The sequence below is a fragment of the Gracilinanus agilis genome, chromosome 2 (genome assembly GCF_016433145.1).
Source record: "Gracilinanus agilis isolate LMUSP501 chromosome 2, AgileGrace, whole genome shotgun sequence".
Classification (NCBI taxonomy): domain Eukaryota; kingdom Metazoa; phylum Chordata; class Mammalia; order Didelphimorphia; family Didelphidae; genus Gracilinanus; species Gracilinanus agilis.
This window is the reverse complement of record NC_058131.1, coordinates 527,713,509-527,734,154: the sequence shown is the minus strand read 5'-3', so window position 1 is coordinate 527,734,154 and position 20,646 is coordinate 527,713,509. Positions and strand designations below refer to the sequence as shown.

Below are 20,646 nucleotides of genomic sequence, written 5' to 3'. Positions count from 1 at the left end.
AGAATTACCTGGTAGGACTGAGGCACCTTTGACTGATACAGTAAAGCAAGAGCAAACTGCTACTGCCTCTGAAGTAGCCCCAAAAGATCTCCAAGAAGGTGGGGGTAGTCCTGCAAATAAAGGACAAGAGGATATTCCTGCTGATGTCATATCCTCAGACCACTCCTACATCAGTGGATCACGGACAAATGAAGGCAATAAAGAGGTTAATGAAGAGAAAGAGAATTGTAATAGTAGCCATTCAGAAGAAAAAGTGAATGAGATTCCAGAAGATAAGCAAAATCACCAAGAAGTCAATAATAAAGCAGTTCAAACAACTAATGATGTACAGCTGAAAAATTCTAGTGTTCAGGGAGAAACATCTCAGCTAGGAAGTGTAAATGAGGAGCAGGAAGATATAAAGAACCCAGAGGTAAAACTGATGAACAGTGAATTTTCAGATAGCTTGAAGGAAGACAAATCCAGGAGCAAAGTGGGACAGGAAGAGGTGACAGAACAGCCTGAAGCAAAGAAGGATTGTGGGACTTCTATAGAGAAAAGAAGTACTATTAGAGAGAATCAAGAAAATCACCTAAGGGAGAATTTGATCCAGAAATGCGATGGTATTTCAAGAGAACATATGCAAGCTGGAGAGGAGCATATGACTGAAGGACCTGGGACAAGTCAGGAAAACTCTAATGTTCTTGATCAAAAGCAAGGCTCTTCTGATTTACTGGAGGAAAATGAACTTACTAAGAACACCAGAAGTTTTAATGTTGAATGTGATACTTGGAACAAGATTCCTAATTCTGCACCATTATCTGTTCCTCAAGTGGTTGATAGAGCTCAAAAAGAAGATAAAGTTATTCAAAGTCATTTGCTTCTACCTGGAGAGCAAATACAACATCTAAAACAAAGGAAGAAAAGTGGGAGAACTGTTGTTGACCTCCCTGTATCAGATGTGGAAGAGGAAGAGGAAGAGGAGGAGGAAGAGGAGAAAACTGATGATTCTGCTGATGATATGGTTGATGGCATCTCTGACTACCATAGCGAAGAAGTTGAAGAAGTCGAAAAGGTAGTGCACCCCTTTTTGTTTTGACTGAAAGGCCTCCAAGAATCAAATAGTTTGGTATTGCCAATAATCTTTCCAGTGGATCACCAAGACCTTATTGAAGACCAGTATCTTCAATTAGGTGGTCAGACTTCTGAAGTCATAAGTAAATAGATTACTTTTCTATTTTTAGTTCTCATACTTTTAGACAGCAAATACTGATTTCCCATTATATTAAGAGCCTATTTTTGACATTTGTCTGAATATCTGAAATGGATGAGAAATCATTTTGGCTCTCTTGAGACTTGGCAAAAATGGCCACGCTAACAAATTATATTTTTATTTTTTCCAAATCTATTACTCTATTTGGTATGATTGAGGTGTTCAGTCTTATCCTCTATATGAGGCACAGTTTTCATATCACAGCTGTGTGATACAGAACCTACTTACAACAATTTCTATTAATTGAGTTCTTTTTATATTGGAATATGTATTTTTAAAAAAGAAAGTAACCATTTAAGCTTTTAACTTAATCTTACCATGATTGATTTTTCACCATTTTCAAAACCTTAAGTTTCAAAAACTTAAGTTTTGACCTTAAGTTTACTAAATTCTTGCTCTAGGTTTTAATTACCATTCCCTATAACTTATTTGGTGTATTTAAAAAAATCATTTTCTTACTAAAGAATAGTAGCTGCCTCTCAAATTTTAGGAGACTGAATGTAGCGTGAGATCTTTCTGAGTAACCTTTAGCTATACACTGGACTTTACTTCATTCACCCCTTCCCTTTATTATTTATCCACTCTCTGCTGTCACCTAACTCTTGTGGTGAAAATTTCTACCAATTTGGTCTTCAGGTTAAATCATAGGTTTATTGAGAGGTGGCCAGTCTCACAATAAAGCTGGACTCTGGTCAAGATCAAAACCAAAGAGCCTTAAAAATAGCCTTTTTTTTTTTAATGCAAAGAAATCTGATGACAGAGTGACAGAAAATGCAATCAAAATTAGAATAGATGCAAACTCTTTCACATAGGCAATTCTTAATGACACAAGTGCTGATTAAGCTGGAAAGTACAAAAATAATCTCTATGGTTGGTAACTTTATGTTTCCTGCCTTTCCAAGACCTCTGCAATAAGGGTCAGGCTCTAATTGTTTTCCATTGAAAAATATGATTTAATGCTAGGAGTCAGCAGTAAGATGGTCTTCAGTTTGCACCCAAGAGCAGCCCTCCTTTTGGTAGATGTTATCGTAGAGTAGGGTGTGGTGGGCTTAGTGGAAACTCTTGGGTTATAGGCTTAAGGTCAAAATGCCTGTAAACAAGATTTGATACCACCCTAAACTGTATTTTTCTTAGCTAATGTTTTTAATTCTTATAAAGCAAACTATATTATTTTATTATCAACTCAAGAGTAATGAGTAATGATTATGTTATTAAAATAGTCATAAAGGTTAATACTATTATAATCATGAAAGGGGGTAGGGTTTTCACACTCACACTCTTCTGTTGACAAAGCTCTTTATTTTCCTACTCCCTCATACTTGAGCAAAAACAGAAACCATAGCAAATTTTGTGGAGGTATGGGGAACTAAGTTAAAAACATCAAAGAACTTTAGGAATCTATAATTTTATGAGTGGGGATACTCAGTATAATGAAGCAAGTTGCAGCCCCTCTATAATAATAAATGGTCTTCGGAAGTTTCTTTGACTAGAGAATTAACCATCATGTAACGTGGTGATGAACCCTTGTTAGACTTGACTAAACTTGACTAAGTCATCCCATAATTGAAATCTTTCACTCTTCTGAACAGCTGCCAGAACTCCACTGGCATAACCTGTGAAAATTCTAAGTTACCACTATGCCATAGAGATACCAGAGTAGGACATTGGTGATACAAAATATTTAGAATGTTTTTGTGTCAGTATCAATATAATGACTCAACTCTTTGCTATAACTTAGTCCTTTCCAGTGGGAATAATGGAGTTGATAGATAGGCTTCTCTAATATAGTGATTCAGGAATTTGCATTATTGGAAATAGTAAGCTTTTGGTAGAATCTTCCATTTTAATTAGTTTTGAGATAAGAAAACCAAGAACAATCCAACTTTTGAAACCAGCTAGATGTAGCTAGTAACGCTGTATAGGAACACACTTGCTATTATAGCTAGCATGGCCAAAAAAAGAAAAAAAGAAAATGATGCTTTTGCATGCACTAAATTTTTCGCATGTGTTTATATCTGATACTCAAAACATTTTGGAGCTGACCCTTTAGTGTTGGGAGAATGTGGGTTGGTTTTTATATCTTCCTTTATTTAAATCCATTTCCAAAAGGTATATCAGTTAGCTTGCCCAGCAGAAGGCATCCATTTCGTAAATAGAAACCTTTTAGTGTAAATTTTACATGGTATTTATCTAACACATCTCTAGACTTCCAAATGTTGACTTCTTGGTTGAGTTCCTCTATATTCAAGGTAATCGATGTGAAGTATGATTTTTAAGAGCATTAAAGGAACAGTGGAGGGAAGAATCTAGCCTCTGTTTCAGCCATTAATGGTAGCAAGTTCAGTGGGGGAGGGTGATAGTATTGAATAAATCTCAACAATTTATAGATAGGAGATAGGGTTTAATTTGAGTTATATTCATGCCTGACCCTCTATAGAGAAGTTTTAGGTAAATCTTCCTTATTTTTTTGGTGTGGAAAATAACTATTTTAAAAGCTAGGAAATGATAATAATGTCTTGTTTTATAAAATTTTCTGTTAGCAAAGCATTTTCAAATTATCTCATTTTGAGCCTCATAAATATGAGGTAGGAAATAAAATAATTTTTCCCAATTTTTAAATGGAGGAACAGGTTTGAAGAAAGAGAGGTTAAATGACTTGAATCACAGTTAGATAGTAGTAGACCAGGATCCCGACTTGATTTTCTGTCAAAAGGTTAATTTCTTATCTCACTACACCCTGTACTGATGTTTTGCTGAAGTTAAAATGGCTGTATCTTATGCCATTTTAAATACAGTGTTACATAGTTTGCTTGAATAAAGGCTTTACTTGTTTTAGAATCTGAACTTTTTCAAAAGCAAAGTATAAGACTGAAAAATGGGCCAGATTTTTTTATGCTGATCCTTTTAGATATGTTGAGAAAGCTTCAGCTTTAAGTTTTTAAGATTCATAAAAATTAGTGGGTATATGGAAGTATACTATCAAAGTTAGTCCATCTCCTTTGAGCCAGATTTTTTTCAGTTTCAAGATGTGTGTCCTGATGTGACATAACTACTAAGTCTCTCCTATAGATTGAATTTTCAGCCATCTTGTCTACTAATCATCTTATAGATGAAAAAAACTGAAGACCAGGGCAGTTAAGTGATTTGCCTAAGTGATACTCATCAAAATCATCAGAGATAGGATTTGAACTAGGATTTGACTCCCTGCTATATTGCACTGCCTCTCCAATGAGGACCACACACTGGCAATGGAATCAAGCTTAAGATTTCTTGATGGGAAAAATAAGATGAAAGCTCTGGGTTTGCTCTGTTAAAAAAGTAAGCATATAGCTTACTTTTAAATTGCTTATTTCAGAATAACTCTATGGATTATACTGAAGAAGAGGAGCAAATAGACATTGAGACTGTTGAGGAATATTCAGAAAAAATTAATATTGCTCGCTTAAAAGCCACAGCTGCTCACATACGTTCTCCTAAGCAACCGTAAGTTTTTCTCATTAATTTGTTCTTCCGATTTTTAAATTTAATGTCATGCTTAGAAACTTTGAGTAACTTGTCCTGGTTCCTTTTTAGCTTCTTAGCTTTGTTAGCTAGATAACAGAAGAACATAAGTTAACCAAGAGGTACACTACTCAGTTCTCTTTAAATTATCAATTTGCTTATTTTTTTGCTTGTCATTCTAAGCTATTTATCTTAATAACATTTTGGCATTAAGGGGAATTGATTTTGAGCAAATTAAATGGAAATCATCTGGACTCATCAGAAAAAAAAATTGAAAAATAATAATAATCTCCCTGGACATTTATCTTCCCTGGAGAGGGAGGTAATATTAATCATGTTTATCAATCTTATTTAGGTTTATATAAAACTGATAAAATAGGTTAATGAATTGCACATTAAACTTTGAAATAGAGAACATTTTAGACCTCATAACTACAAAATGGAAAAATAGAAATAGTTGGTCAGTAGCTATAATTATTGGAAGAAAAATTGAGGAAAACTGCAAATTGGGGCATGAGAAAAAGCAAAAGCAGGAAAACATCAAATTAAACTTAATAGATAATTAGGCATCAAGCAGAGTGTCTTATGCAAAAATTTGTCTTTCAAAAGGCATGTCGTTTTCAGGCAAATATAATGAAAACTGTCTTTTTGGCTATCTTAAGGGTTAAGCACATGATTTCTTCCCACCCTATTTCCATCTTCACCTGGAGGAGGAGGTTATTTAGAATAAATATTTATTCACTTCATAGGTAGAGAGACTGAAACTAGGATTTCCCTGATTATAGGACACTCTAGGATGAGGATACTCTCTCTACCAGTGCAGGCTAGTGCCTTCTCTGCCACTTGTGGGCCAAGAATATTGTCTGAGGGGTTAGATGACTTATTCAGGGTTATATAGCTAGTGTGTACCAGAGGGAATATTTGAACTCAGATCCGCAGTTTTAGTTGTTCAAAGACATAAATAAGAATCTCTTCTCCGAGGATCTTACATTCTGTTGTGGGTAGGGAGGGATACAATATTTATACCAGTGAGTATGATACAAGCAAAGTTGAGGAGAGAGCACTCAATAGTGCTGGGAGCTTATAGGGGGTAATAGTTTCTTTTATCTCCAAATGTGTTTAAATGCCTTAAGAGTGTCTAGAATTCAAGTATCTTGTAAATACATGCAATTTGATTTGATTTCAAGGCATTGTCAAGCATTTTCATACTTGTATATGAAAGGTAATCATTAGGTAAAAGTTAAGAGAACTGATATTTTAATTAAGACTTGCTGTTGTATGATAAAATTCCAATCATAGGGTATTGGGAAATGACTTTGTCTCCCTTTTCAGGGGCCATAGCCATGTTCTTCTGGAAGAGAGAGCACCTGAAAAGAGTCGAAAGGTCTGTCTAAATATAGATATTTCCCATCCCTTCTCATTCTATCCCCCTCTCTCTTCTTTCTCCCTCCTAATACTAATTGTATCTAAGCTCTCATTGGTAATTATTATTTATTTCTATTTAAATAAATACTAAAATTACTGGTTGTATATGCACACAAATATAACTTAACAAATGGGAACAGTAGTAACATTTTGGCTGTGATCAGCTTATACTTTTAAAATATTATTTGACATCTCTTTCATTTGTCTGGAATTTAAATATCATAAACATTTATTAAACTTTTACTATGCTGAGGCATATGAAAAGATTCAAAAGACAAACTGGGGCTCTCTAGGAGCTTACATTCTAAAGGGGTTAATATTCATTGTCATGAAAAGTCTCCTATCAAAATTTCTTAATAATAAGTTAATAAGTTGAGAATCACTTTCTCAGAAATAAAGACCTGTTTCTTTTGTTTTCTATGTAGTCTTCCACATCTCTCAACTTAGCATTTTTAATTGTTTTTTTTTTTCAGGTAGATATTAAAATTTTTAAAATATTCTTGCCTGGATTCTACTGGGCAAGAACATTAATATAAATGTCATAGATCCTCATGGATAATAAAAAGACATGCCTTCTCCCTTCTCCATAAGGAAAGATATTCTACATTAACCATTTCTCACCTATCACTGCCAATTGCCATTCTCCTAAAGTTATGCATCTTAAAACCACAGTAATATAGTAATCTGTTCTACCTGGCTATTAATAAGACAGTATCAGATCTTGTAGTTTCTGTAAAGTACAACATTATAAATAATTCAACACTACATTATATGTTGCCAAAGAAGTAACTACTTATCCTGCATTACCTTTACATAACCTGTTCATAAATTAGGCCTAAATTTCTTTTGATTTATTGATATCTTTTCTTTTCATATCTCTAATTAAATCAGTTGATGTTACAATAGAATTTCAAATTATAAAATCACTATCCATTTTTGTCTTTGCACCTTTTGATGAGTAAATTTGCCAAAATTTTAAAGTAGTCTTAAAAATTGACAGTTCTATAGAATAGTTTTGGTTTTACAGTTAGGTCAGAATAACAGGATGAGTTGGTTCAGTTTAGTTGACTTGGCCTCCCCAATTTGAACAGGACTCTCAAATTCCTGTAAAACTGAAGCCTGAATTCTGGAATGAAAAACTACAAAAAGAAGCAGAAGCTTTTGCTTATTACCGCCGAACTCACACTGCTAATGAGCGACGTCGGCGTGGTGAAATGCGGGATCTCTTTGAGAAACTGAAGATAACATTGGGATTGCTTCATTCTTCTAAGGTCTCCAAAAGCCTCATTCTCACAAGAGTAAGTTTTCTATTCAGTTGGTATATATGGTTTGAGTAGAAGTATTTCCAGAGATCTTAAGAGGAGGAATGTTGACTATACATAATTGTTGGTAACCTTGATGGATGTATTTCACATTAAGAGGGTAGACTGTTGACAATCTAGTCACTAAAGCATGATATTTTCATGTTTGGGAAATTGTCATTTGTTGTATTAAATGAATTTCTAAGTGACGAGAGCATTTTATTCAAGTGATAAGGAAGAGGGGGAAAACAAAGCATATCCTACTTAGGCAATGATCTTAAAAGCGTAAATCATTAGATTTCGATCAGAGGTGATCTAGCATAGCTTACATGAAAATAGTAGAACATTATAGTGAAAATATTTTGTCTAGATTTAGTTTAGTAGTTGAATAAGTACTACTTTAGAACATCTTCAGAATTGTGATGGTTTTTAAAAAAAGATATTAAGCAAATGATAAAAACCTTTTAGTATTCAAATAGTGGTTTGGTAAACTATTTAAAGTACTAATTATGAAACCATTTTAATTTTTAAAAACACATTTAGGCATTAAATGGTTTTACAGTTGTGTATTATCAATCACGGCCAAATGAATATCCCACAGGAATAGCTCCTTGTCAGTATAATATTGACCAGATAGTGATGTGCTTTGGAAATAATAATGAGCGAGTGCATTGGTAGTATAAAGTATTCAGCCATCTTATAACAGCATTGGTGAACCTTTTAGAAATCATATGCTCAAATTGCACCTTCAAGCTGCCTATGAGCCTTCTGTGTTACCCCAGACAGCAAAGGGAAGAAGTGCTTGTATTGGACTGCTGGACAGAGGGGTGGGGCATGTGAAAATTTTCCTCAGGTTCCATGGAGAGGGGGAATGAAGCAGCCCCCTTGGACATACCAGGGCATGTGTGCCATGCCTTCACCAACACAGAGCTATGGTTTTAAAAATTAACGAAATATAGTGTTCCCTCACCTGTTGTGGGAGTTACATTCCAGACACCCCCATGATAGGTGAAAAATCTGCAAAGTAGCAGGAGAGCAAACAGACCAATGCTACAGTCACTGAGCCAGTCAACATGCAGGATACAGAACACAGAGCTGGTAAGGGTCCCCAGCTATTGGTTAGGAGTTAGTTCAAAATTCTCCCTCCATGTCCTTCCCCCACTCTCCAATTGCCCCCATCCCAGGAATGTTATCTGTTTCAAGTCAACTCAGCTTTCCTGAGGGGTGGGACAGAATGGGTGGCCTGAGGCCAAAGGGGTAGAGCCGGCTGGCCTCCAAGCATGAATGGGGCAGTCGGCTGGGCATTATAGGGAAGGGCCCCTCTGTCCCTGGCTTCTAGGATCCCTGTTCAGCATCCCTGGTATTCTTGGAATTGTCCTGTTAATGTTGTGCATGTGTCTTTGAGAACTCGTTGACTTCTGCTCCTCTTTGTTTAGTGTGACTCCCCTATATGCCAGGCCCTTCCCCCTCCAACTTCTCTACTCCCAACACTCCTGCCCGCCCACATTCTGGCCTAGTCCTGCCTCCCCAAGGCTCCCAGCCCAGCACCTGTTCCTTCTCCCTCTGTGGGCAGCCTCCCAGATCGGGCAAGCCCCTGTTAGGATCCCTCCACCCTTTGTTCTTGCCCCAGCCTGGTTGTGTGTCCACAGGCCTCATTCCTCATGGCAAATGCATGTCTGAGCCCTAGTTTCCCCTTTTTCCACCCTGAAGATGGGGTGGGGTGGGGGGATTGAACTGCAGGAGCTAGGGCTCAGTCCTCCAGTCATGTTCTGTCCACTGGTACTCCCTTCCTGCTCTCAAGCTCATCCTCATCCCGGAGGTTTAGACAGAAAGATGTTCTCCTTTCTTAGCCCTCCTGTGTCCCTGGGTTCTGTTACTCAGTCTTGTTGTTCAAAAGCACCTTGCCTAGGTTCAGCTGCTCTCTTGGTTGGGCTGTGGGTAGGGGGCGGGGAGTTGCTGTTGGGTTTTTCATTCAGTAAACTGGGGGTTTCTTACCCCAAGCCCGCCCACTGCCAAATCCCATGATATAGCAAAAACTCCGCAATACAGAATTATATATGTGTGTGTGTGTGTGTGTGTGTGTGTGTGTGTGTGTGTGTGTGTATTTTTTTAAACCCAGGATACAATGGAGCCATGATAAGTGAACTGCGATATAGTGAGGGGCAACTGTACTCCCATACTTTCTGCATTTTTAAAATGGCATCTTAAAAGTTTTCTTCTTTCATTTCACTTTTAATACTTTGTTATATTGATTATGATGGCAGTCCTCACCATAAAACTTTAATAGAAAACTATTTCAAAGAAAATGAATTGATTGACATTGTATGATTACTTTTTTTCCTAGGCCTTTGGAGAGATCCAAGGACTAACAGACCAGGCGGACAAGTTGATAGGGCAGAAAAACCTCTTAACTCGAAAACGGAATAATTTGATCCGCAAAGTATCTTCTCTTTCAGGTAAGACTTGTAGATGGGGAAGAAAAGGAAAATTAACTAGGAAGAAGCAAACCTTGGCAGGTTTTATTTGCCGCAAGAGACTAGATGTGTACTGGCTTTAACTCATGAGGAAGTTTCTTTTGAGGTACAGCCAGTGATGGCTTACAAAAACTGTGCTTGTTAATGTGACTAAGCAAATGGATTTCACTTGATGTTTCTCATTTTTATCTGGGCCATAAATAGTGAGAGAAAGTTGCTTAAGTTCTTTTTAACATATAGGTAAGACAGAAGAAGTTGTCCTGAAGAAGCTGGAATACATTTATGCCAAACAGCAAGCATTAGAAGCACAAAAGAAAAAGAAGAAGATGGATCAGGATGAGCCTAGTATGCCACCTCGAGCAGTCAAACAGCAGGAAGGAGCTTCTACCTCTGTAGAGCTGGGGCAAGTAGTCATGACCAGCAGACGGGGGAAGCCATTGATACTCGCCAGGAAAAGAGGACAGTCTACAGGTAGGAAGCAGCATATGCATGGTCGTTTCAAGAGAGCTATAAAGAAATCTATTTTCCTGAACTTAACAATTTCTCTTGGCTTTTATTTTACCCTTCTATTAAATTTGCTAAAATCAATATCATGTATCCAATTTGTTTTACAATAGATTTTTGAGTATTCCCTTTCTCTTATATGTTGCTCAGGATAATTTTTTCCCCCAATTCTAGTCATATTTCTAAAAGGAGACTTACATAAGTGATAACAAAGCCCTACCTTTTATGCAAATCTAAATGGGTATTTTGGTTCCTTGGTTTCTAGTAAGATGGCATAGTGGTTGAAAACAAAAAGCCATAAGCCAAAACAAAAAACTCAGTCTATGGTTGTAGCATCAATTATCTGTTAATTTGAAAGAGCCTTTTATAATGAGAATGAGATGCTAAAAATGCCGATTTCAGATTTGGGCTACATTCAGTTCTTGGTTTCTCAATAGTAGTAGTTTCTCTGTAGATTGGATTCCTAGTACCTCTAGATAGATGCCTAGATAAAATGGTAGCCCAAAATTATTATTGTGGTTTAGGGAGGAAGATGGTTTTTTACTTAGAGCTTCTATTTGCTACCCCTTTTCTACTAATAGGGAGCAAAGTGGATTAGTTTAAATTTCTGTACCTTCTTCACTCTAAGATAGTATTAGGCAAGTGAATTAGAAAGAAGTAAACCAATCAGCCAAGTTAGTAACTAAAACTTTTCTAATGCTATAATTAAATTGCTTTTTAATGATTAATGAAGGTTATTGTAATAGTTAGGGTGAAACTGTGCTAAAGAGTCCCAAGCTTTCACAAGTTGTCAGGTCATAGACTTTTAGAACAGAATAGGACTTCAGAAATAATCTAGTCCGACCTCCATGTTTTAAAATTAGAAAACTTAAAACCCCAAGTCAGTAACCATTTTGTAGCAGGTCCAGTGCTAGCATCCAGATTTACTACCTCATTTTCATGCTCTTTCCGCTATACTTAGACACCTGTGAGGCAGAGAAAATTGTAAGGAAGACATGGAATGAAATCTGGCCTCAGACACTTAAGAGTTGTGTGGCATTCATTGAGTTTCATACATCTATAAAATGAGATTAATAATAGCTCAGAGTTGTCATGAGGATAGAATGAAAGTATTTGTGAAGTACTTTGCAAACAGCAAATCCCATATAAATGCAAGATAATATACTACATTATACTTGATTTCCATAAAGATTTAACTATGACATTTTAATTATCTTGGATAACTGGGTAAAATTTTAATTTATTTGCTGAAATTGTTGTCAAAGCATTTCTTTGAATCAGTAGTTTCAAAGATAGGTTTGTTAGTAGGAAAAATATCTCCCTGTGGAGGAATGGTAAACAAAGAACCAAAATTAACTTTTGGTTTCATTGTGATTCAGAAAAAATATAGATATTCCTAAATGTGCCTACCTTAACTACATTAAAATTAAGCCTTGTTTGCCTATTAAAAGAGAAAACACTTTTAGAAATTTAAACTAGACTCTAAGGTTTATTTGAAGACTTTCTATCCTAACTGATGTCTGATCTTCATTATAGAAAAGATCTCACCTTCTCACACAATACATAATACTGCGAGTCTCGTGATGACTCCACAAGGGCAAGTACTCACCTTAAAAGGACCTTTAGTCTCAGGACCAATGGTAACTGTTTCTCCTGCTCTATTACAAAGTGAACTGAAGCCTCAAGTTACCAACAGTGCTGTGGTGCAGCAAGGTATGTCAATGTTGTCCTGCCTACATTATGAAGAAATTTGTCTCTGACATCTTGCAGTGGCAGAAACTTTTGCACATGGATTTTTAGTCTTGCTAGTATTTGTTCCAACATCCTATTTAGATGTAGTTTTGCTTGATTTTGTCTTTGCATTTTTGTTGATCTGGCCTGTTAAAATTATCCAGAAGCCTTTTTTGGGGGGGTTGCTTTTGATCTTCTTAGAGATAAAGAGGCAACATGTTGTGAAATACTGTTGCTTCCAAGTGGAAGTTGGGTGGCTATAAGAATAGAAAATGAATCTCTCTTGATACAAGGGAAAAGCACTGTGATGAACCAATGCTTACTTTCTCAGCGGTTGTAGACTGGTATTACAGTGGTTGCTGTTTGGGGATTGAATATAAAATCAGGTTACTGGAATGAAATTGAATTGTGCTTGACTGGCTTTCTGCCTCATGGCAAGTTATAGACATGGGGCTGCTGGGCATTTCCACTTACTGGGTTGTTCTTTTAGGCTTGTGGGGCTTTAGCTTCACATCTACTGTTGATTACAGAAGTATAAGTGTCCACATCTGGAATCTAGTAGTCCAAAGGTGAGAAAGTTAAGTCTAAAGGCAAAAAAGTAGCTCCTAGTACTCCCTGCTGGACAGAAGGAACCTCATATCCCTGTTCTACATTCTCCCCAATAGTTTTCTTTGATTCTTCTCACTTTTGACTTTTGCAACATTTTAATTGATAGGGAGAAAATGTATTCGTTTTGACTCTCTTTTTAAATCATTACCATAGGAATCTTTGAAGCATTATTGTTGTTACTTTCCCATTGGCTCAAAGTAGTAAGGAAAAGGCCTTCCAGATGGCCTTCTCACTACCTGTATGTCTATAACTCTTGTTTAGATGAGTGGAGAGAGAGGTTAGCATTTAGAAATTCAATACATGATGAAGAAAAAGATATTTAAATAGTTTAACAGATGCAGAATTTAGGTATATGTGTGCATGTGTAATTATTTTACAGACACAGATTTTTCTTGATGAGAATTTATTGGAGTACAATTTCTTTGAAAAGTAAGTTCAGTTACTTTGAAAAGAATATGCTTCAATGATTTCTAGCAGAACATAATTTTAGGTAGGAGAAGCTCAATACATTTGAAACAGATTAGTTAAAAGAAAAGGCAGAGAAAGCTACTCCTCAAACCTAGGAGAATTAATGACAGAACAGGTGTAGGAATGGGTTCTTACATAGATGTGTACATTATTTCTGTCAGGGAGGATCTCCTGAGAGTGAGAAGGCTTGTACTTTCATTTCTCAATAGCAAGAGCTAATGGAAAGGAAACATCTTAATTCAAAGGTGAATGGGGGGAGAGAGAGTGTGTATTTCAAGAGGTAACACTTTGTGAATTAATAGCAAGTCATAATAGTGAATCAGTTTTTGTTATTTTTTGGACAGTTTTTCCTCCCTGAATGATTAACTTAAGGGGGGGGGGAATCTGAGAATTTTGTAAATGAAGCAACAAAGTATTTGAAATATCTGCTAATTTACCAAAAGAGACTTGTTAGAATATATTACTATCTCCTATATTCCAGTTAACATTCTGATTTTCAAATGTCAGTAAATGGGTGTGCCTATAGTAGATCATTTTGGGAAGAGGGTAGGAAAGTTGGGGAAATACAGATAATGGGGAGAGGGAAAAAAGCTGAGGGAGGTTTTCTTCTTTACTTTTATTACTCCAAAGTTCCTTGGTCTGGTCATATGACCATGTACATGTTTTCCTTTTCAGATTTCATCCTCGCCATGTAGGGTTTTAAATGCTAAACTGTGTACGGAAAATTAAATGACAATTACACGGGGCTTTGTTTATTTATACAATATGGGTTTCCGGTATCAGGGCTTCTCACACCTATGAAGTAGATCATCAGGCAAATATAGGGACTAGAAAGGGTGCTTATTAAGGATAGCCTTTGGATATACCAGTTTTTTTCCAAATGATAGTCATATTCACCATCTCCTTAGTCTCAGTCTTACTGTCTTCTAGTGATAGATAGCAGCTCTAGAACTTTTAATAATGACAATAACCCTGAACCTACTTTGAGATAATAGGATAAAAGAACGGATCTTTGGAGCAAGCCAGAGGGTGGATGTGGAAGGCATTTCCTTGAACTAGGACACTTAATTTATCAAAGTGGGATGTAAGAAGATTGTCTTAAGGCCAGGGCTTAATTGACATTTTTTTATTGTTAGCCTAGGGTCTAATATTTTAAGGTATGCTATTGTTTTCAAGGGACATGTCGGGTAGTGTTGATTGAATGGGTCTTGAATATAACTATTTGGGATGTTCAGTCAGTGTTTTTGATAGAAGATAATGGGGACAGCACTATAGATCTTAATAATGAGTTCTGCTTTTCTTGGTTTTGCAGAAAGTGATGACTTGTTTATGATGCCCAGGATTGTTAATGTAACCTCATTGGCCACAGATGGAGGTCTTGGCTTAGATGTGGATGCCAGCAAACATCCTCATGAAGCTCCTCCTGCCAAGACACCTGACCAGACACTAAAAGAAACCATCAGAAACGAGAATACATCTTTTGAAGACCTGACAAGAATCTCTTCTGGAAACAATCATGGAGATGGGAGAACAGTGCCAAGGCAAGCACAGGATTTTGTGGAAAACAAAGATATTAGTTTTCCACAGATAGTCAATGTTTCTAGTGTGCAGGCACCTCTAGAGACCTTCTCCAGAAAAATTTCTGGAGGAATTGTGAGTGGGAACCAATGTAGGAGGAAAGAAACTGAATTAGGAGGTGAGAGGTTGAAGTTAAAGGAGATCCCATTTCGTAAATTGCAGGTGAAAGATCTTAAGGATTCAAATATAGAGACAGAGTTGAGAAAAGTGGCTTCTGCCATTGAAGAAGCAACACTGGACCCTACTGAGCTTCTGTCTAGCATGGAGGAGGAAGATGACACAGATGAGACACTAACCTCATTGCTCAATGAGATTACCTTCCTCAATCAGCAGTTAAATGATGACTCTTCCAGCATGACTGAGCTCCCCAGCTCTATAGGTACAGAATTCCCTAGGTTGGCAAATGCCCGGCGGGCTGTTGTTAGCAAACTGGCCTCTGGCAACCGAGCCACTTTTCAGCTTGGCACCCTTGGGAGTAGTTTGAAAGAGCTGCCTGAGGTACAGGAAGCCAGTGGTTCAATCAGTCCCCTTCTCCTGCACCTGGAGGATGATGACCTTGCTGAGGGTGAAAGGCAGCCTACAGAAACTGATGTCCTTAAGATTGTCATTGATCCAGAGATAAAAGAATCATTTCCTTCCCAAAGGAGGGCCAGTGATACAGGAAAAATGACTTCCAGCCTCCCAGCTGAGTCTGAAAACATGTCTTCACCCCCCATTCTTCATATGAAGACTGGTCAAGAGAGTAGCAGCACAGATACCTTATGGAGGCCCATGCCAAAATTGGCACCACTAGGACTAAAATTAGCTAATCCCCCCAGTGATGTAGATGGACAGAGTCTCAAAGTGATGCCTTGCTTGGCACCTATAGTTGCCAAAGGAGGGCCAGTTGGGCTGAAAACCACAGTACCAGGCCATAATGACCAAGAAGGACAGGAAAACAAAGTGATGCCAACATTAGCACCTGTGGTGGCTAAAATGAGTAACTCTGGATCCTCCTCTAGTTCTTCAGGCAAATGAGGAGGTTTTGTCTTGAATTGAAGTGCAAAAGCCTAAGACTGTTAAGGCTGTAAAGGGAAAAAAACTGCCTCCTGCTCACTCTTCTGTAGGCATCTTCTTATTTTTTTGTCATGGGACTATGGTCCTTTAATTTGAGGGTGGGGTAGGTGGTGGGAAGTATTGGCCCTGGAATCAGTGCTATGAAATTCTGATCATGCTAAAGATCGTTACCTCACTTTTGGTGCTGGGTTCCATTATTCTCTGGGGGAGGATGGTCATCTGTCCTGACTGGACATAGGGAACCCCTTTTACCAAGGAATTTTTCCAAGCATGGGGGAAAAGAAACTAGCCCTGGATTTCTTCTTCCCAGAGAAAAAGCTGCTTAAGGCTGAGGAGCTGCTATGAATTCTGCTCCTAGTACAGTGAACTGTCTATGCAGATATAGGTTGTTTGTGTCTGAAGTTTCTGCAGAACCCAAGGAACAAACACAATGAGCTTGTGCAAAGGAATCCAGAGGAACTTACTGGTATTCTAGGAGATAGAGGGTAGAGGGAATAAATTATATGGAATACCAAAGTGAGGAATTCTCTCAGCAAAAACTTTCACTTTCCTCATATCGTAAACTTCCACTCCAACATCTTTTCTACTGTAAGCCCAAGCCTTTCGTAAAGTAGGGAAGCTTTTAAATGTCTCAGCTAATTAGCATAATTCATTTAATAGCTGTATTCTTTCTCACTCTCCTAATGGGCTTCTAGATTAGCATCTTGTCACCCCAAAAAATGCCTCCTGGAGGACTCCTAGGGTGTGCATGGAAATCCTTTCTTTCCTTCCCTTCCCTCCCTCAAGTCACTCCAGTGACAACCCTGCTAAGATATGGTTTTGATTCATGGAGGGTATGCGCTCCCCCCACCCCCCAGCCAAAAAAAAAAAAACACAACAAAAAATGGGGCTGTTTGCTAGATCAAACTAGTCTCTTCTGCATACAAGAATGGTGCTTGGACAAGGATTTGCTGCACTTGCACAGGGTTGTATAGCAAAAAAAATTAAAAAGTCATAGCAGACACTCATTACCAGGGAAATAGGGCAGTATTTGAATCACAAGATGTATTTTTTATTCTCTGCCACCATGGATTCAATGATATATAGAGCCTTTTCACTCATAAGCTATCAGGTTGTTAAGACCTGACAGCCTGTAAAGATATTTATATTTTTGTACACAGTTGTTTTCATAGCTTCCTTAAAGGCTGAAGTTTTCAACCTAAGAGATGAGATTTGTAATGAGTATAGAAATGTTTTTTCCTATCTGGTTTGTAAATAAGTAGGAATCATGGTGCACTTGAGGGGTCTCTTGGAAACTCCTGGAAGTGAGAATCACTGCTCTGAAATTGTACTGACTCTGGGATCTAGCTGCTGCATTTTGCCTTTCTTACGTAATTGTATTTCGGAATGTAACCCTTGTCTTCACCACCTTCATTGGCAGGATTTCCTTGTGTTGTGGAACACTAACACAAGAGAGCTTCCAGCTTTTGAAGCTCCTGGGCTGTGCCTAGGAAATGCTATCTCTTCACCCTCCCCTCTTCTCTTTACCCTACATCCCACACACAGCATATCTTCCCAACCTGGGCTTTGAGGTTGTTTAGAATGATTTTGCAGGTGAATTCTAACTTCTATGTTTGGCATCCTTCCTGCCAATCTTGAAAGAATGGGATGTCTTCCCTGTAGTCTTATTATACACAAAGATAATGGCAAAGTAAGAGCCCAGTAATAATAAATGCTTTGTTGGTTTTGTACTATTAATGCTAGGGCCTAGAAGTCCTGAGCTCTGACCTCCTTGCTCCCAAATGAAGAAAGAAGGTGAAGGATATCCCTTTCTCACCTTTCTCCCCTTTCCATGTCCAAAAGATTTCATTCAATGCCTTAGCCAAGGAGACCAGCATCTGTCGCCCTTGCTTGTGCCCTCCTAACTGTTCCTCCTGGCTTCTCCAGGCTTCTTTGGTGCCTGTTAGTGGAGGTTCCACTCAGCAGTAACCGAGGAAATCATCCTCAGGATAAAAGGAGCTTTTTAGACTCTAAACATTTTTCTTTCTCTTTCTTGGAAGAAAACAAATAAACTCTTCCTATCTGGAGGACATGTTTGGCTCTGGTATTGTATAATGACATGAAGACTTGAATAGGTGGCCTGAGGTTCTCAGGAATAACTGTTGCAAATGGTGTACTACCCAGTAGTGTAGTACTCTGGAACTGCCAAATATATGGCAAGGCCAACTTGGGAAGGACTCGGGCTTCAGAGAGAGAACGCGTCTGCATGTCTTGTTCCTGTAATTTGCCAGCAATCTGAAATCTCCAAGGGTCCCCTCTTCTCCCACTAATTTTAGTGGCTCCTCATTGGTCCCAGACTTACTCCTATCCCAAGGGATTGAATAAAAATTACATATGTGATTTATGAAAGATATAGCTGTGTGGAGAGGGATTATGAAATCAGGACAGTGGGCTTTCAACCCACCCTGCAAAGAGCATGTTCTTGCTAGACCAAGAATCCTGTTTTTTTTACACATCTGTAAATAGATGGAATGTTTTTAAGAATATAATAATGTTAAATTTAGCTTTTCCTTTTATATATTAAAAATATAACTTTCCCTCTTTTCTGCTTTTGAAAAATGATTATTTTTTTAGAAATCTAACAATAGGAAATGTTTGGTGACTGAGAGAGGCATAATGTATAAACCTGAAATAAATCAATCATGTTAATTAAAGCAGGATCTGCTATTGGGGGGTTTGTGTTGGTTTGGAGAGGGGGATGGAAATATTGAGACAGATCTTAATACTGAAAGTTTATCCTTGACTGGCCTTATTCTTGGAAGCTGCCTACAGTACCTTTTGGGGAGAGTTTTGAGATATTATAAGGCATGGTTGGTTCTACTCTCTCAACACTTGTAGCTATAAAATTTCATATAGCATTTATCTCAAGTATCTAAGTCTTAGAGGAAGTCTGTATCCCAGTGAACTGAAACGAGTTATATAGTTGGCACATGCATTATGCAAGAGCACTGTTTTAAATTTATTTTAATTACAAAGGACATAGAAAACAACTTTTTAAAAAAATGAACAGGAATGGTTTACTTTAATAAACCCACTGTTAAATTTGCAGAAAGTCTCTTCCCTTTATAGTAAAGATTCACCGAAAAGTCCCTTTCAGTATTGTTCTCCATTAGTGCCTTTGTTTTGTGATCATTACCTGCAGGTAATATGCCATTATATGAATGCCATGCAAATGCTTCTCTTTGTAGAATTTTGAAAAATGAACATATTGTTAGAAATGCTGTTTGAAGGCTGGAGGCTAAGTAGCTTATACCCAATGAGTAAAAAGTGTTTTGAATATAAAGGAAAGAGGGACATGTGTGGTTTGTTTTGATTTCAGAATTTAGCTGGGGTTTGCTGAAAGTCTGGTTGAGATTGAGAGGGAGATGAGGTAAGTTGAAGGGTAAACGTTTGAGGACAATCAAACAAACATACCTACCTCCTAAAAATATGCCTAATAAAAGGAACCAAGATTCTGTGATCAATTACTTTTTTAAATGATTTAGGTAGTGAGAGACCACTGAAAGTACTTGGGTTTATTCACTTGGCAAACTACTCATTACAAAACATGAAGCTTCCAGTAGTAAAATTTTATAGAGATACTAGGATGTAGAGAAACTTTTTGTAGCTGTTGTTCATTGTAGTTTTAGGGTTATAAGTGTTAACATTTTCAATAACTTAAATTTAAAATGTGTTTATTAATGCCTTTAATTTTTACTTTATAAATATATCATTCCCCATACTTCTACACAGAGAACCCTTCATTGTAATAAAGATTACAAAACTAATCATCAAAAAGGGCGAGTGGGATTCAGTGGGTAGAGTCAGGCTTAGAAATGGGTGGCTCTGGATTCAGATGTGGCCTCAGACACTTCCTAGCTATGTGACTGAGCAAGTCACTTATCCCCCAGGTTGCTAGCCTTTTCTGCTCTTTTGCCTTAGAAATGATATTTCTTATCAATTCTAACACAGAAGGGTTAAAAAAACAAACAAACCATGTTATAGTTTCCATAGTAGGTGCAGTTTTTCACACTCAGCCCATCACCACTATTGAAGAAAAATTTTAAAAGTGTTAAGAAATAAGATCTCAAGAGTCGAAAAGGGACTTTGAGGCCGTCTCCTGATGGAGAATACATACTACCACATGCCTACCTGATGACTTAAAAGAATTCAAGTGAGAGAGAATTAACAAATTCTAGTCCATTCCTAGTTTTCTAATTATTAAGCTTTCTTTACCTGGAATTGAATTGCAGAATGCATCCTCCTCAACGTCAAGAATTATCTCACTTGGTATTGTATCTCAGCACTTAAAATGCCTGCACTTAAGGGCTCCTTGATTAAAAAGGAGATCCCTGCCACCTGAATACATTAGACCAGTGATGGGCAAACTACGGCCAGCAGGCCAGATGCTGCCCCCAAAATGTTCTATCCAGTTGTGACATTATTCCTAATCTGACAAATACAATGAGTAGGATACAATACAATGAAACTTTGAAAGAGTTGCCTTAGAAACAGACTGACTGATGAGCATTTCCTTTCCTTTGGCCCCCTCTTTAAAAAGTTTGCCCATCACTGCATTAGACTAATCTTTCTGTAACTGTCAATCATTGGTTCTATTTTTGTTCTGTTGGTCCAAGTCTAATCTAATTTGTATATGACAAGCCTTCAGATACTTCAAAATATCATTTACCTCCTGCATCATCCCATCTCCAAAAAAGTTTTCCAAACC

At 37.5% G+C, this 20,646-nt stretch overlaps 1 protein-coding gene across 2 annotated transcripts in view; it reads left to right on the top strand.

Moving 5' to 3' along the window:
• Window positions 1-15,948, top strand: part of MGA (MAX dimerization protein MGA) — an 82,279-nt gene extending 66,331 nt beyond the window's left edge. For both annotated transcript variants that reach the window (XM_044665115.1, XM_044665114.1), the window contains 8 exons: window positions 16-1,054; window positions 4,608-4,735; window positions 6,086-6,137; window positions 7,270-7,476; window positions 9,824-9,935; window positions 10,194-10,424; window positions 11,994-12,170; window positions 14,578-15,948. In XM_044665115.1, coding sequence (XP_044521050.1) covers window positions 16-1,054; window positions 4,608-4,735; window positions 6,086-6,137; window positions 7,270-7,476; window positions 9,824-9,935; window positions 10,194-10,424; window positions 11,994-12,170; window positions 14,578-15,860 — 3,229 coding nt within the window. In that variant the 3' untranslated portion in view covers window positions 15,861-15,948. The remainder of the gene's footprint in view (window positions 1-15; window positions 1,055-4,607; window positions 4,736-6,085; window positions 6,138-7,269; window positions 7,477-9,823; window positions 9,936-10,193; window positions 10,425-11,993; window positions 12,171-14,577) is intronic.
• Window positions 15,949-20,646: the final 4,698 nt, after the last annotated feature.